This window comes from Tamandua tetradactyla, chromosome 8 (assembly GCF_023851605.1).
Source record: "Tamandua tetradactyla isolate mTamTet1 chromosome 8, mTamTet1.pri, whole genome shotgun sequence".
In the NCBI taxonomy this organism is placed as follows: Eukaryota; Metazoa; Chordata; class Mammalia; order Pilosa; family Myrmecophagidae; genus Tamandua; species Tamandua tetradactyla.
This window is the reverse complement of record NC_135334.1, coordinates 13,019,695-13,036,910: the sequence shown is the minus strand read 5'-3', so window position 1 is coordinate 13,036,910 and position 17,216 is coordinate 13,019,695. Positions and strand designations below refer to the sequence as shown.

The 17,216-nt window shown below is 36.8% G+C and overlaps 2 protein-coding genes across 10 annotated transcripts in view; one reads left to right on the top strand and one right to left on the bottom strand.

The window, feature by feature from the left end:
- Positions 1-3,280, bottom strand: part of SIAE (sialic acid acetylesterase) — a 138,784-nt gene extending 135,504 nt beyond the window's left edge. For 5 of the 7 annotated variants that reach the window (XM_077112583.1, XM_077112585.1, XM_077112588.1 and 2 more), the window contains exon 1: positions 3,153-3,280. In XM_077112583.1, the coding sequence (XP_076968698.1) occupies positions 3,153-3,219 (67 nt within the window). In that variant the 5' untranslated portion in view covers positions 3,220-3,280. Of the gene's footprint in view, positions 1-2,448; positions 2,513-3,152 lie in introns of all 7 variants that reach the window. The other 2 variants (XM_077112586.1, XM_077112587.1) reach the window with 2 other exon arrangements.
- A 45-nt stretch (positions 3,281-3,325) lies between these two features.
- Positions 3,326-15,733, top strand: SPA17 (sperm autoantigenic protein 17). 3 transcript variants are annotated; one of them, XM_077112596.1, is made up of 5 exons: positions 3,326-3,477; positions 4,679-4,858; positions 9,944-10,014; positions 11,810-11,896; positions 15,405-15,733. In XM_077112596.1, exons 2-5 carry the CDS (start codon positions 4,705-4,707, stop codon positions 15,546-15,548), a joined length of 456 nt encoding a protein of 151 aa, XP_076968711.1. In that variant the 5' UTR covers positions 3,326-3,477; positions 4,679-4,704; the 3' UTR covers positions 15,549-15,733. The 3 variants fall into 3 exon arrangements, with proteins under 3 accessions (XP_076968711.1, XP_076968710.1, XP_076968712.1); XM_077112595.1 differs by lacking the exon at positions 3,326-3,477 and adding an exon at positions 3,491-3,657; XM_077112597.1 differs by lacking the exon at positions 3,326-3,477 and adding an exon at positions 3,927-4,029.
- The last annotated feature ends 1,483 nt before the right edge of the window (positions 15,734-17,216 follow it).

Below are 17,216 nucleotides of genomic sequence, written 5' to 3'. Positions count from 1 at the left end.
AATTAACGAGGTTGACATTGTCCTCCCTAGAAGTTACAAACGATGACAAACGATGAAGGCCCCTTAGGCTGTACTGAACAGGGCAGAGCAGCTACTGGAGTCTCTCCTACACATTCTTAGTGGCCTATTTATCCTGCCCTTTGAATAAGCCCAGTCCCCCAAATCCTCAACCCTTTCATATGAGCTAGTTTGATCATAAAACCTACATAACACTCAAAGATTGCCCAGAAGGTCTACTGGGCTGGAGAGGAACAGCTACCGTGAGCAAAAGGCTCCAAGAAGAGACAACACCCCAGAATTGCATAAGCACGTTGGCAGCCTGCTGTGGAGGAAGCAGGGAGACACGTGTGGGAGGCCCTTGTCTTGGGTAGGTGCTTCATATAGAACAAAAAATAAAAACCAAAGGCATAAGAGCTAAGGAGAGAGAAGGCGGGAGTAGGGGAGTGAAATGAGGAAAACTGGCTGCTGCTTGCATATGAACCTAGAACAAGCGAAGGGTTCCACAGGCATAAGGCCAGTGGCCCACAGGCCAGGAGTAAATACCTTTCCAAGTCAGTCTATTATCACCAACACCCACTTACTGAACTTCTCTGTGCAGGGCCCTATTCTGGGTTAAAGAATTTTAGAGGTGAAAAAGATCTTACACACCCTAAAACACAACTCTCAGGTTACTTACTGATCAAGAGACTGAGACCCTCATGTTGAATAAAATAAGCAAGACACAAAAAGCCAAATTTTGTATGATCTCATGAAATAATTAGAAAAGCAAACTTATAGTGTCAGACTCTAGAATACAAGTCACCAGTGGACAGGGTGGGGATAAGTAATAAGGAGTTAAGGCTTAAAATGTAGAGTTTCTATTTGGAAAAATGGAAAGGTTTGGGTAACAGATGGTGGTAATGGTGACACCACAATTGTGAACGTAATTTACAGCACTGAATTATATATTTGAGTGTGGATAAAGAGGAAATTTTAGGCCATATACATGTTACTAGAAAAAAGACAGTTAAAAATAATCTATGGAACAGCACAACACAAACAGTGAACCCTAAATTAAACCATGGACCATAGTTAATAGTACAATTATTAAAATGTGTATTCATCAAGTGTAACAAATGTTCCACACTAATGCAAGGTGTTAATAATAGGGTGGTATATGGGAACCCTGTACTTATGCATAATTTTTCTGTAAACCCACAATTTCTCTAATAAAAAAGAGAGCAAGTGAGATCCAAGAAGATCAAACAATTTTTTAAAATTACTAGGTAGCTAGTGTATCTGTTATATATGGGTGTACCTATATGCCAGGCACTATTTTAAGCACTGGGGACATAACAGTAGAAAAAAAAAAGATTAAAATCTTTGCCAGCAGGTAGCTTATAGTCTATTTGGGAAACTTACATGTGGCAGGAACAGTGCTAAACAGATGACAGACATTAAATTTATTCACCTAGCTAATTAATGAGGAGGCTAACAACTACCTAATTCCAAAGTTACTGTAATTCTCACTCCGCCACAATTTGATACTGATGGGAATACAGTCATATTCCCCGTCTTGGTAAAATTCCAAGCTAATAAGGATATACACTAGAACATTAGCAAGGAATTGAGCTATGAACCAAGTAGGAGATGGGAAGGATAGGGGCAGGGCTAAGGGCTAGTAATGGTTTTAGACACAGTTAACATTTGCTTTTTTTTTTAACACCTTCAATTTTTTCAATTGGAGGTTGGAGTAGAAAAATAGGAATTGATGTTGTGAGGAAGAGACCATTATTAAAAGTTGACTGACAAAATTAGTACTGTGTGACTTCTGACGGGGAGTTGGCAGATTGGGATGGGAAGGTACACTAAGCACATCTCAATTATACTGACAATGTTATAGTTCTTAAATTAGGTGGTGTATTCCTGGATGTTTGTCTTATTGTTTCGCCCTTGCATATGTTTTTGTATGACTCAATATTAAATGATAAAAATGCAATTACACATAAAGGGAAAATGTCAGAAAATGCAATCAAGGTAGAAGGAAAATTCAGAGCACTAATAAATGAAAAATACAATGTTAAGGAAGGTGATATAAGGACATGAAAAAAAAAGAAGATAAAATACTGATGTTAAAATTAACAGAAAAACTATTAGTTAGAATGGTGCACCTCTCCTCTTTACTTTCTCCCCACCTCATAAAATGGAATTCAAAGGTCACTGCTGGGGAGAGGAGTCAGGGAATGATATGCAGAGTGCTACACATTTGCACTTCTATTAAATCCAGAAAAAGCATTGTATGGGCTGATACGTTTGAAACTGGGTAGTTTTGCAGGTTCTTATGTAGAGCCGTGGTTATTTTTCTGCCCTCTATTCTCCTACTTCAATTTTCAATTCTGAAAAGACAATCTTTGGAGTCCACTCTGAGTGGTTTGAAGAGAAAGAATAGCTTTAGCGTTATCACTTTACTTTGTATGAAACAGAGTCCATCTCTGGTTTCTCCATTCTTGTTGCTCAGTGTCCAGCCTGCCTACTGCAAAAAGAGGGGTATTCAAAGGTAGGATCCTGCCTGAACAATAGCCCAATGCCAGTCACCCTCCTGCCCAATGCCGTGTACACTATCCCACCACCATTATCTGTAACCGTGCCAAAAATCAAAACAGAGCCTTAAATATTCTGAGGTAGTGAGGGGGTTGTATTTCTTAGCCCTAATCACCACTTAAACTAGTAAAATTTAATTCCCCCACAGAACCCAGCCTGAAGCAAACCCTCCCCAAGGGTACCACTGAGGAGGCAGCACTGAAATGTTTTGGATGATTCAGTCACCTGTTTCCAAATATTATCTAACTAGCTTCGCCCCCTCCACTCCGAGCTCCCCTGAAGTGATTCAAAGACTGAAGGCCTCGGTCTGGGCATCTTTGGGCCTCCCCTCACGCTGCCTCGGAAGGAGGACAACCTATAACGACCCAGCAAGGGAGAGGAGAAGGCAGAAGGGCTGGAGCTCCGGCCCACCAGGCACCAGCAGGCTAGGCCTGGGCCTGGGCGATCGCGGCTCCTGGCAGGGTTCCTGTCCCGACCTTGAGAAGGACGGGTCGAGATCCCGCAGAGGGCGCCGAATCTCAGAGCGGGCACAGGCGAAGGGGCAGGGGTTGGGCCGGGCCCGGCCGCCTCACCTGCACTGCTGCCGGCCCACAGGATTAATGGAAGCACCAGCCCAAGAAAAAATCCCGGCGCGACCATGTTCGCCAGGATCCGCCACCACCGGTGCTCTGGACCCGGAAGTGGACAGTGGGAGGGGGCGGGGCAAAGGTGGGTGGGGCAGAGGCGGGGCGACCTAACTCCACCCTTTCCAGGCCATTCAGTCCGCGAAGCTGCCCGCGGCCGCAGGGCGAGGCCGTGCCTTCCCCCCTCTCGGCCGCCGTAATTCCAGAAAACGGTTACCCAGCAACGAGCAAAAACAACTGGAACCATCCGCACCAGCTCTGAGAAAAAGAAGAGGTGAGGTGGTTTCTCCTACTTCCTCTCCAAAACCGAGACCTCGCTTCTCCCCCTCGTTTCTCCTATTCCTTCAAGACCCCGTACACATTCCTAGAAGTCTGCGGCAGATAGGAAGTCGAGACAGCCCATTCTGCAAGAGTCTAAATCCCAGATCCTCGATGTTCCGCCCTACTAGACCAGGTCTTCCCCTCTATCTGCCCCCCAAGCCCCACGTTCGTTCAGAGTCTCGCCAGTCCTTGTTTTCACAACCCTAGATTGGTTCAATACCTCATCTCCTGACCTCTCAAAGAAAGAAAAATCCCTCCACAGTTTGAGCCTCATTAAATCGCCTAATCCGCTACCTGGATGCCTATCCACGACCTCCGCCTTTACTAAGCATTAACACACACGCACCCACATACAAACTGACGAGATCCCTAAGTGTCTTTTTATGCTCAGTAACCCAGTCCGTTGCTTAGCAACTCCCCTTAATCTAGCCCTTATATTCCAAGACAGGAGGAGATGGCCTGGTCACAACAAAACCAGAGAATATAGAGGAATCTTTAGAGACTGGTATTTCAAAATCATGGCCTTGTGCCCCCTGCCCCATTCCAGAACATACAGAATGTTTAGAGGTTATAGATCACACTTCAGGAGAGGCAGCAAGGGAAAGATTAAGCGTGAATTTTCTTCATTCAACAAGTTAGAGAAATTTCTAGAACCTAGTTGCTACTTTATAAAAGAAATGTTTTATTTTAGATATAGTTATGTGTATAATTTCCTAAACAGGATCTTCTCAGTATTTTATAATGAATTCAATTAAACTAGCTTTTTAAAAATCATTCTCTCTAAATTCCTGTGAGATAGTAAAAATTATCCTCATCATTTAAGGAAAGAAACACTTTCCTTATCTTTTTATCTCTGAGGGACAGAGATTAAAAAAAGAGAGAGAGAGAGAAGTACTCAGTGTCACAGTGAAAATTTTCTGATTTTTGTAATTTTTTAAAAGTGCTTGGCCTATTAGATGTATTTGTAATATTATAATTTATAGTGGAGAATTCAAAACTCTTTGGAAGAAATTAATTGACTAGCATTGTACTGGAAAAAAATATATTGGAAGTCCAGAAAATTTGGTTGTCAGAAGTAATCTGTTGTCGTAGTTGTGATTATATAAAGTAAAACCAGGCAAATTTAAAGACAGTACTCTTTAATGAAATTCTAGGTACAATAGGCATTCCTTCCAAAGAGATGTCGATTCCATTCTCCAACACTCACTACCGAATTCCACAAGGATTTGGGAATCTTCTTGAAGGGCTGACACGCGAGATTCTGAGGGAGCAACCGGACAATATACCAGCTTTTGCAGCAGCATATTTTGAGAACCTTCTAGAGAAAAGAGAAAGTAAGCTTCTTAAATATAGGCTTTTTATTTTTAAAAAATTTCAAAGACTAAACATTTGTTTATGGTTAAACTTGCTTAGGACCCTCCCCATTTTACAGAAAACCTTTTTGAAGCCCATGGCTTCTAATAACAGTTCTTGCTATGTGAAACTTGCAATTTTGACAGTTTCTCTTAAATAAGTTTCATATAAATGAAGGTTGCCAACTTATTATCCAGACCTCTGTCATTGTATATCTCATGGACACACTGAGTGGAAGGGGAGTGCAAGAGTTAGGTATACAGTCTACCCTCCACTTTCCAGCAAACTGTTCCCTCTACATCCCAGGGAGTTCACTGTTTATTCTTCCTGGGAGGAGAATTTGTGGTTTTCTTTACATTTTTATTCTTCTTTGAAAGTGTTATAAGTGTGGTAAAAAAAAAATCATTCTAAGCTTTTTAGATAAAATAAATTGGTATTCACTGGGAGTGTTTGAAACTTCTACAATGAAAGGTACATAGGCAAATGCTTTCAAAGTGAATTGCCCAGTTTGGGAAGACAAATTATATTCTTCCTCTATAGTCTCAAGGTCCCATCCAGCCCAGAGGCTGAGATCCATGTTAACAATGACTCTGTGATTGAAAGAAAAAGCAGAATTCCTTCACTTCCATAAATAAAATTTCCAAATGCCCAGCCTTGAAGTCATTACTATTAGGACCTGATCCAGTGGTCAAGATGGGAATTATTATCTACAAATTTATACCAAAAACCTATTCTTGACTAGAGCATCCTTTCTCTATAAATTGTTGTCATCATTACTTTGGATTATATTATTCCAAAAGACTAGTAATGGTGACTACGATGACCATAAGCAAACATTCCATTTTAAATCATTTTATAAAGAAGAGAAACCTACCTGAAGTTTGAATTCAAAGAATTTCTCCCAAATACGCTGTACAGCTACACTCCCTTGCCTTGTTTTCCATACTCTCACAGGGCTCAGAATCTCTGCCAATTTCCTGAATGTTGCTGGACTTTTCCATACCCAGTCAGTGTGAATATTTGTTGCACAACCTGAAACTTAAATGTCCACTAAAAACATTTTGATAAATTATCCATAGGTGGAAAAGTTATTAACAGAAATATTTGGGGTAAGAGATGAACTGTATGGCACTTTAATTTAATTTTGTTATTATAACATCGGTTTCATGCAATAGAAGTCTTTAGTCATTTATTTAATTTTAGAACTCAGGAACATCCCATTACAAAACATTTGAGTCACTGTTATCAGATCATGGTAATTAAAGCAATTGGTGATTCAATTTAATGGTCTCGGAATATTAGCTCTCTACTAACAAACAATGGGGAAAACCATTTGAAAAATATTAAGCAGTATGCCCAATTCCACCCATGTCAACCAAAGGTGAGTTATTAGACTGATGCATACTAACAGAATTTAGCCTCTCCAAATAGAGAGGGAAAAATCAGATCCTCTAAGCAATTCTCCCACAAGATATAAGAATTCTGTTGCCAGAATTCCTAGTCTTAACTTTGATTTTTGTGACAGGAAACATGTTAGTATATGATATAAATGATATCTCCGATCAGTAGGGAAAAGACGGACTTTTCAATAAATGATAATAGGATAAAGATGCAAAAAGGTAAAATTGGATCAAATCTTTACACCATATACTGGGATAAATTCCAAATTGATCGGAGAGTTAAACATTAAAAAAATGAATCCATACAAATACTAGAAGAAAATATGAGTCAATTTTTCTGTAACTTAAGAAAAAAACTTTGCTAGTTAGGATTCAAAACTCCAGAAACAATTAGAAAAACAGTTGATAGAACTGACAGAAGTCAATTTTACATGGTAAAAATTGCTGTAAGGAAAATAAAATTGCAAATTAGAAACTGAGAAAAAATTTGCAATTTTTATCACATTGGATTAATAAACCTAATAAATAGCTTGTAAAAACAGTAAAGAAAAAGTCACAGCCTTATAGAAAAAAATCGGCTAGACATATGAGAAGCAGTTTACACAAAATAAATGCAAATTGTCCTTAACATATGAAAATATACTTAAACTAATAACATAAGTCCAAGTCAAAACTACACTGAGATACCATCCCAATCCCTCCATCAGATTGGCAAAGTCCAAAAATTTGTCAACATACTCTATAGGCAGGGCTGTGGGGAAACAAGCACTTATATATATCGCTGGACGAAATATAAAATAGTTCAACTCCTCTAGACAGGAACTTGGCAATATCTACCAAAATTTTACATGTATTTATCCTTTGACCCAGAAGTTCCACTTCTAGGCTATTTATTGCGTCATTATTTGTGGAAATAACCCAAATGTCCATCATAGGGGACTGATTAAATAAACTAGAGTGCATCTATGGAATGGAATAATATGCAGTTCTATAAAAGAATAAGGAAGGTTTCTATATCATGCTATGGAGTGATCTTCAGGATATATTAAATAAATAAAGCAAGGTAGGGAACGTGTGTTTTGTAGGCTACTATTTGTCTAACAAAGGGGTTGATATACATGGCTTTATATTTTTTAAATGGAAAGATAAATCATTAAAAAACTAGTGGTTGCTCTAGGGGAGATGGGATTAGGATTGAAGGGGTAGGATAGAAGAAGCTAGACTTCTCGGAATATATTTGAATATATTTTGAATTTGAAATCATATAAGTATTTAACATAGTTTATAAAATTAAATTTTAAAAGTTTCTAAAGATTATATGGAAATTGAAACAAATGAACATAACTAGTATTGAATGGCTGTCATAACCACAAAGAAAGGCATTATCCAAGTGACTTTATAACAATAATTTAACTATTTGTCCCTCGTGGATATATCCAAAAAGCAAAGTGAACTGAAAAAAATCTTAAACTATTTTCAGTGATCATAAGTATGGTTATTCTGAAATTATTTTTTTATGTATTATAGGACAAAGTAAATAAGTAACTATGCTTGTGTCATTAGGAATAAGATTTTAGTGTTAGAAAAGTGACATGCAGAAATGAAAAAAGTTAGAAAAATCCTATAATCCTAAATTTGAATAGGAAAATATCAGTATGACCTTATGATATATTTTCTCTTTTAAAAATAAAAGAAGTATTTTCTAGCTCTGTTAAAAGGCCTCAAAACAATCCCCAACCAAGTAGCAGTAAGCTCCCAACTCTAGACTATGATCTCTATATCCATTTTCCAGGAACATGAATTTCCCAGTTCAATGGAATTAGCATGAACTGGGCAAGAAATATAAAAGATAATGCTGAACATCTTACCAGACCAGAAAACACGGACATTGTCAAAGATTACTAGGGATGTTTCTAAAGGATTCAGTAGCATCTGAGCACTTGAATAAGCTCCCATGGGCCAAATTTGGGCAATGAGAGCGTCAGTAAGAATAACAAGTGCCTTGGATTTAAACTCATCCAATTTCTTAAATTTTCATGGGTTCATAATGATATATTTTTTTAGAATTCATTAGTCACCTTCAAAGGATCCTAGGGAACCATTCACTTTGAAAACTGATAAATTAAAGGGAAAGAATCAAACCTTTAACCTGATTTTTTTCTGTTAAGAATTATACCTCAGAGTAAACAAATAGTTGATAGGGGAAAGTTTATTTATTGAGTAGTCTAGAAGATAAAGAATTAATGATCAAGTTAAAACATCAATATTTTACAACCCCTAAAAAATAATGATCTGGCAATAATCATCAATGGTCCTATAAAAATATAAAAGGACAGACAACCAGATATTGTATATCTCCTGAGGAAATTACACAGCACGACCCAAAAAATCAAACCTAAATCAGATCAAGGTGCACGGGTGGGTCAGTGGTAGAATGCTCACCTTCCATGCAGAAGACCTGGATTCGATTCCCAGACCATGCACACACCCCACACACAAAAAAAATTGTTAAATCAGATCAAACCTATAGCTCTAACTACCAATATATAGGAAATTCAAAGGCAGAGAAACTTAACCTCCATAGGGTTAAAATCATAAAAGTCTAAGCTGTAGAAAACTTCAAAGGAAAAAAAACCCAATTTCTTCAACAAATAGATTGTAATGATAAAATGGTAGGAGTATTTCAATTAAGAGACTTAAAAGATATACCTAAAGCCTATGTGTGCCCATTGTTTTCTGATTAGAACAAAGCAACAGTAAAAATAAAAAATAAAAAAAAAAGAAGTAAAGGGGAAGAAGGAAGGGAGGGAGGGAGGAAGGAAGGAAGGAGGGATATTAGGCAATTTTTAGGCATTGGGGAGAATTTAAATAGTTAATGATATTAAGGAATTATTTTTGATCCTTTTAGATGTGATAATGATGCTGTGGTTATATTTTAAAAGTCTTTGTATCTTAGAAATGTTTACTGAAGTAAATATTTGTAGATAAAATTATATGATGTCTGGGGATGTCTTGACATTAATCCGAGGAAAAGATTGGAAAGTGAGTGGAGTTAACAGATGAAAAAAAATAAATCATGAGTTGATAATTTTTGAACCTGGGTAGTGAGCACATGAGAGTTCATTATTCTCTCTACATGTTAACAAGTTTGAAATTCTCCATAATAAAAAGTTAAAGAAAAAATTCTGTTTGAATATAAATACTTCTTCCATCCTATGTCAGCTGACTGTATAACATATCTCATAAAAAATCTCCCTCTTCCATTGCTAACTTTTCCAAAATTCCTGACTAGGAAGTTTTTAAGCATTAATTTTTGTATATTTTCCTATGTTCACTAATACATATTTGTAAGTATCAATACTTACATTTAAATATTTGCATTTGTTCTTTCTCTCCAATTTTATTATAAATTCTGTGAAGGCTGAAACTATATTTTTGCTGCTTTTCTAAATATCCACAAGGGCTCATTCAATGTTTGATTCATTATTATATATGTAACGATCATTGGCTATGTCTGCAGCTATATGCAGTGTAAAATATCCATAAAATCTTCAACTGGCAATAAAGAACCTGTGGTTTGAAAAAGAAAACAAAATGTGTTACTATTCTAGATTTAATCTAATAAACTCAAAATAAGTCTGAAATTATAATATTTTTATTATTTAGAAACCAACTTTGATCCAGCAGAATGGGGGACTAAGGTAGATGACCGATTCTATAACAACCATGCATTCAAGGTATGGTCCTCTGAAGCTTCTGGGTTTGTCTATTGCTTCTCCCTTTTGCCAAAACAGATGATTAAGATCTCTCTAGAATCATGATAATTGCAAGAGGCATTACAAATATTTTATTAAACCTTTTGAATGTATGGGTTTTTTCTCACAGATTCTTTCTAAATTCTCCAAATCATGCATTCAGAAATTTAGCTCAAGTTTAAAGATGATCCACTGGAAGAAAGTACTTGAAAGACATTTATAGAAAATATTTATTCTTCAAATATTTGATTAGCACAGTACTTATCACATAGAAAATACTCAATAAATATTTATTGAATTAATGAACCATAATCATAAAATAAAATATTAGTCCACTTAATTCATTCTCATTAATGTATTTCAAAAACTGTGTAGAATTAAAGCTGGTAATGGTATAGAGTTTTCTCTGTAGAGACTGAACCTGTCTTTTCTTGTTTGCCGCATTTTCAAAGCCAACCTTTCTCAACCAGGGTTCCTCAAAATAATTCAGCTCTAAGCCAAAGGCATCCATTGCATATAAGGAATCAATGTCTTTCCTTTGTATGTAGAACAGTTCTGGCTATGTACATCTTTGGGAGAACTGAGAAAATAGTTACTCAAATCATTTACTGTGCTCTGTGATTCAGATGAGGAAACCTGCTTGAGAAAGGCTGTGTGCATTAAGCATCATTGACATCAACTGGGAGCTCCATAGAAATGTGAAAATCTCAGCCCCTTCCCAGGTCTACAGATTAGAAGCTGCATTTTAACAAGATCTCCAAAATAATTTGTAGGTACATTAAAGTTTGAAAAGCACCAGACAACCGAAATAATGCCATTAGCCAAAAAAAGCACCAACAGATACTAGAATTAAAAGGAATTAACAAAGTTCAAGTTTTATTACCTTAGTAGAGTTGGAAAATTCCTGAGGAAGTAGCTGTCACTTATTCCATGAAAGGTGAAGTTCCATCCATTTGTGCCTATCAGATATAGAGCTGTTTTGTTTATTTCCACTTAATTGGATTAGCTGCCTTTGTGTTTGATTTGTATTCACATTTTACTGAAATCAAAAGAATAATTAAATCCTTGTGTTACATTATAGTTTCATGATTTGTTGTTCCATCTCTTTTGATTTTTAAGTGCTTTATTTGATTATCTTATATATCTGAAATTTCTGTTTTAGGAGTTAAAGAAGCTCTTCCCATAGGTGGTAACTTAGCATTGCCTGTGTTTTGGAGGACAACTTTAATAACCATGTCAAAAATAGGCATAGCTGGTTTCTCTTTTTCTGTTTAAATCATTCCTCAAAGCAAAATTTTACTTTTTTGACCTAGTTTTTAATCCACAAACCTCATTAAAAAGTCAACTTGACCACACTATGGCGCACAATGGCATTTATTTTGTTCCTATTTTAGAAACTAATTGTATTCTTTTTTATATTATTCAGGAGTGATTACAGCATCTTATCAACTTTTAGTGTAAGACAATGGTGTAGTCTTCAGTGGAAAGGAAGAGGAAACTGTTCCTTGATAGGACAAGGCACCCACATTCCACATTGCAAAAGCAAAATATCAAACATTCTTTCAATTCCTTGGACTTTCATAATTGTTTACTCATAAATGAGAGTTTATTTATTGTTTCTTGTTCCAACCTACTTTTCTTGTTAAAAGATCAGTATATGTTTAATTCCTCCTACTTCTCAGTAAGTTGAAGTTATATTTAATTACCTTTAAGCAGTTTGATCCAAGGCTTTGCTATTTTGGAAACACTGTCTGTGTGACCCTCTCCCCTCTTCCAGGAGCAAGAACCAACTGAGAAAGTTGTGACTGAAAAAGAAAAGTCTCAAACAACTCTGATAAAGGAGGAGCAACCAGTCACAGATTTAGTAAGTAATATTTTCCATGTAATTTTGGATTCCTACAAAGAATAATATTGTTCAATTTTAAAAATGTACCAGACTATGAAACCAGACTATTATTGTTAAAATTATTTTCACAATTATCATCTGTGATGACCTAACTGGGAGATAGTTTTCAGCCATGCTTCTTATAAAGGAAAGCTCATTTTCCCCTTAAAATTATTTTATTTTTTATTATTATTATTTTCCAAGATTGTCAGGGGACGGAAATCATCTCATGGGATAGGGCAGACAGAACGTAAAGCTCCAGTCTTATTCCTTCAGAATCGCCTTCTACATCGGGAATTTTTCACTAATTGATGCTGCCCCCCCCCCCATACATTACAAAGATTTCGAGATAGCAAAAGGAGAATCACAGGGAACTACAAACAACTAAATAAAATGACTTTACAAATTTAGCCTACTCACCTCCCATTCTCAGCCGTCAATAAAATGCCTTCCTGCCTGACAAACTATGTCCCAGAGGTAGAGACTTGGGGAGGGTCCATCCTCAAAGACACCTATATTCAGTAGTGTGCTAGGGCAGGATCTCATATCTCTACCTAACTTCATAGCCAGTGATATCACCTTGATCACCTTGATATCACCTGGAAAGTTTGAAATCAGCTACACTGGCAGTATTAAGACAATGGCAAATGCTACAAATCAGGCTTTTTCCCCATCCTTGGAAATCGTTATTAAACATTTGCCAGTACATCACTGCCTGTAATCTTTGTAGTCCAGATGCAAAACTATGAAGTCCAGGCCTAGTGAGAAAGAGAAACTTACTCTCTACAATGTTGAAGGGCAAAAGTTCTGACCTCCTTTTCATATTTTAATGTTCCAATTAGTGACCAATAATTGACACCCAAAATAGACATCTCCCTCAAGGAATACCTCACTTCCTACCCAGTGGTACATGGCTTTTCCCGAAAACCTTTAAAAATTATACCAGAATCAAATCAGTACAACCCAATACACCTAACATTGGCATAAGATGCAATGGGGGTGTAAAGATGACGTTGTCTGTATTTTGGAACTTCATCTACTCTATGAGACCAAAGGAAGAAAAGCTTATTTTGCCCAGAACCTAAATTTTCTGTAGCACATAATCTAACTCAACCTGTCTGGATAGTTCATTTAAACAGTCCAAACACGTGGAGCCTATAATGGAAATGATGGCTTGCAATTCTGTATAGCCTAATGTAATACTTGTATACATCTGCAAGTATGTTGGGCAGATAATTGAAAAGAGTTGACAAAGTCCCCTGAAGGAAGAGAGAAACATTATGGAACTATTAAACTTTACCATAAGGTAAACCCCTGATACCGTTTCAAATGTTAGGGACTTCCAAGTCAACAGGACAAGCCCTGGTCTTGAGGCTTGCTCTTGTGAAACTTATTTCTGTAGCAGAGAAGATAAGCTTACCTATAGTATACCTAAGAGTTACTTCCAGAACTCTTTTGTTGTTCAGATGTGGCCTCTCCCTCTCTAAACCCAACCCTGCAAGGAAAATCATTACCCTCTCCCCTACGTGGGACATGACATCCAGGGGTGAAAGTCTCCCTGGAAACATGGAGCCTGACCCTGGCATTGAAGGACCAACAATGCCTTCCTGAACAAAAGAGGGGAAAGAAATGTAACAAAATAAGGTATCAGTGGCTAAGAGAGATCAGATAGAGTCAAGAGACTACTCTTAGGCAAGCTTCACCCAGATACTGCTTTTTACCATGTTTGCCAAACCCCAACCAAAACCATTCTTGTCAACCCTATAGAAAACCTAGGGCTCTGTCTGAGAAACTACAAAAATTTTACACACTAAGATTACTTTCCAAAGACCTACAACCTCCAGATGGGTTCCTAAGCCAGCTAAGTCCTGAAAAACAGATGGGCCAGCCTCTCCAAGAACATCAACTAGTTGCATCCCCCTATCCCATATTATCAATACCCCTTTCCAACATGAAAACATTAGGCTGGCCATAGCCCAAATACTCCTAAAAATTGGGAGAAGTATCAAAGGAGAAACAGGAGTTATAACACAGAAGATAGAACGTAATAAATGAGTATGACTGCTGAATCATTTTATTGATATTTCTTTTTATTCTCCAGTATCTTGAATAGCTAGAAGGAAAAACCTAAAACTGTAGAACTATAACCCATACCAAACTCTGAAATCTGTTCTATAACTACCTATTACAATGTACTTTGAAATTTAATGCTTTTTTGTATATGTGTTATATTTCACAATAGAAAAAAAATGTTTAAAAAAAAAAAAAAAAGATGCAGTGGGAGGTCAGGGAAGAAGGGAGGACTGCCATTTCCTTACATCTTTTGTAAGTGTCCTGGCACAGGCTTTCTTGAATTTGAGGTGGGACCTCATTGACTTCCAACTTGAGCATAATACATTTGCCCATATTGGAGCATCATTTCAGAGGAATTTGGTACCATTCTGTTTGCATTTAAAAGTTTAAGAGCTAGATTCACCTCACTGTTTGTAATGGGAATGGAAAAGGATTTGGAAGAAGCAACCCAAAGGTACATCAATAGGAGGTTGAATAAATAAATCAAAGCACATCAGTTCAGTGAAATACAGTGGTGTCATAAAAAAGAACGGTTAGAGTTTTCTACTGAATATAACATGGAAAAAGAGAACCAAAATATATTGTTACATGGAAAAAGTCGTTGCATAAGAGTGTGATTAGCATGAGCTCATTTTTAAAATAAAAAGCATATATATACCCACATGAATATATTTGCATAGAGAGAAATTCTGGAAAAATATACATACTCAACCCATAATAATGGAAATTTCTGGGAAGAGGGATTTGGGATGGGGAAGAAACCTTTCACTTCCAGTGATATTTAGTTTCTAAAATATGCATGTATCCGTTTTATAATTTAAAAAAGATATATACCTATTGAATTTCACACTTAAGATCTGTGCACTTCACTGTCTATAATTCATGAAGTTTTTAAAAAAGAAAAAGAAGCTATATACCAAAGTTCAAGCAACCATATTAAAACTGAAATTGGACTAAATGGATTTCTCTTTGGCACTCCACTTTAAAATGTATGATTTTGATAAGCTAATCATTGAGAAATTAAGAAATTAACACTCTCATCCATTTTTGTAACCAAGATTACTTTGAAACAGTACATTTACTTGACATTTTTACCATGCTTCAAAGATTCTTTCTTGTTTCCCCCCCAAAAATGTTAATGCTCAGGAAACTGTTAAACAGGAGCTATTTTGAAAAAAAAAGCTGGCAGTAATCTTTTATTACAGACATATTAAAAAGTGACAAAACAAAATGCCTGCTATTTTGGCATCTACCATTTGGTACATATACAATGTGACAATATATATAATTTCCTCAGGAAGCAACAGATCTCAGATTGTTGTATCCCTAAATTGATAAAATTTATGCATTTATTTTATGGCATTAAAAATATGAATGCTTGAGAAGTCTTGTACTTTTTCTTTGTCCAATGAAGGAGACTTCTGAAGGAGATAAGGAAAAAGAGGAGAATGCTGCTCTCAAAATCCAAGCAGTCTTCCGGGGACACTTAGCCAGAGAGGAGATCAAGAAAGTAAAAACAGTTCTTGATGGAACAGAGGAAACAGAGGAAAACGAGTGAGAAGATGGTTTTACCCCATGAAACATGAAAAAATAATCTGAATCCATCAACCTTGAGTGTGATTGTCATTTTTTTTCCTTAGTAAGGGAGATTTGATGTAGTAAAATAACATTTGTTGCTGTTGCGAAAATCTGTCATGAGCATTTGTTTAATAAATATGCCACTTGAAACATGCTACTTGAAAATTTCTCTGAGATTAAGTCTTATTTACACTTCTCCCAAGTCTATGTATGGACTTTTCAGAGAGCTCAGAAGTTGTATAGTCTACCATTATCTAATGAATAAATCTTCCTATCACATCCCTAAAGTATGATCCTCTAGCTCCTGTTTTACTCCTAACAATAGACATTTCACTGCTTTTCAAGAGTAGTCCCATTTAATTTTTCAATAGTTCAAATCATTAAAATGATAACCTGAGTAAAATATTTGCCTCCTTATAAATTTCAACCATTGGTTTTTCAATTGTCATGCATGCATTCACTCATTTATTGAAAATGTATTGAGACCATTCAGGCACTGGAATTAAGCAGTGAGTGTTTGTTCTTACACTCATGCAGCTTACAGTCTTTTTATTATTTTGTTCTCCAGAACCACACAGAACAAGACTAAGGCATTATCTTTGAAAAAGCAAAAGCTATCATAACTTCCATAAATGCTCTCATCTTGAACAAACTCCCCACATTTATACCTGTTTCACAAACTCAAGGACTTAACAGTGAACCATCAAGCCCCCCAATGCCTTATTTTTAGAAAGTTCAATCTTTCCATTTTGAGGCTTCACCACCCTTGACTATCCAAGAAACTGGGGTTTCACGTCGTAAACCAAAGAGTATAGTTCCCTCCCAACATGAAATGGGAGAAAGTAGTCTTATTTCATTAATGTTGTTATTTTCTAGCCAGCCCTTGTTCAGATTCCTCCCTGCACCACAGTGCATATCCCTTGTTTTGGTTCTAGATCACAGCTCTTCTAGTTCAGTCACACACTCAGCCATTGTTCCCCAGAGCTCAGTAACATGCCCAGGTGGGTCAATCCTGAGGCGCTTCTAAAACCAGCTACATGTTATGCTATAACTAGGGTGTCAGGCTCAGATGTGCTCACTTCTGCAAAGCAATTTTATTTCAAGTACCTCATGTCCTTTCCTTGTTATCGAGTCTTTATCAGGCTCTTCAACAGAGATATAGCCAAGTGATTCTCTCCATGCAGACACAGATGACATGTTAATACTTTCAAGACTCTGGCATTCATTCTCTAAGTTCCACACCCATCTGGGTAGCCATCCCCCTTCCAAGATTTTTCTGCCACTAGAGAGCTGCATGCCAGCTAAACACAAGTCTCTAATATCCACTGGACCCCATCCCCCTACCTTTTACCCTCTACCCCAGACTTAAAGGGGAAAAAAATCAACTCTTTTCCAGGGTCCCAGCTGCTCATTCCCCTATGCCACCCAAACAACCAGCCTCTACCCTTCCCTTACCAAACAAAGAAATCCAGCTTGAGAATATTTCAAGAGGACCCACAATTAATGCAAAGAATTAGCTTTCCTGTCCAGGAGAGGCCACAAGAAAAAAGGATATTTTCCCTAGTGAATAGATAACAAAAGAAGATATCAGTTAACTTTCCCATTAATCCTTTCTGTAATACACATAATTAGCACAGTGCTTTCCATA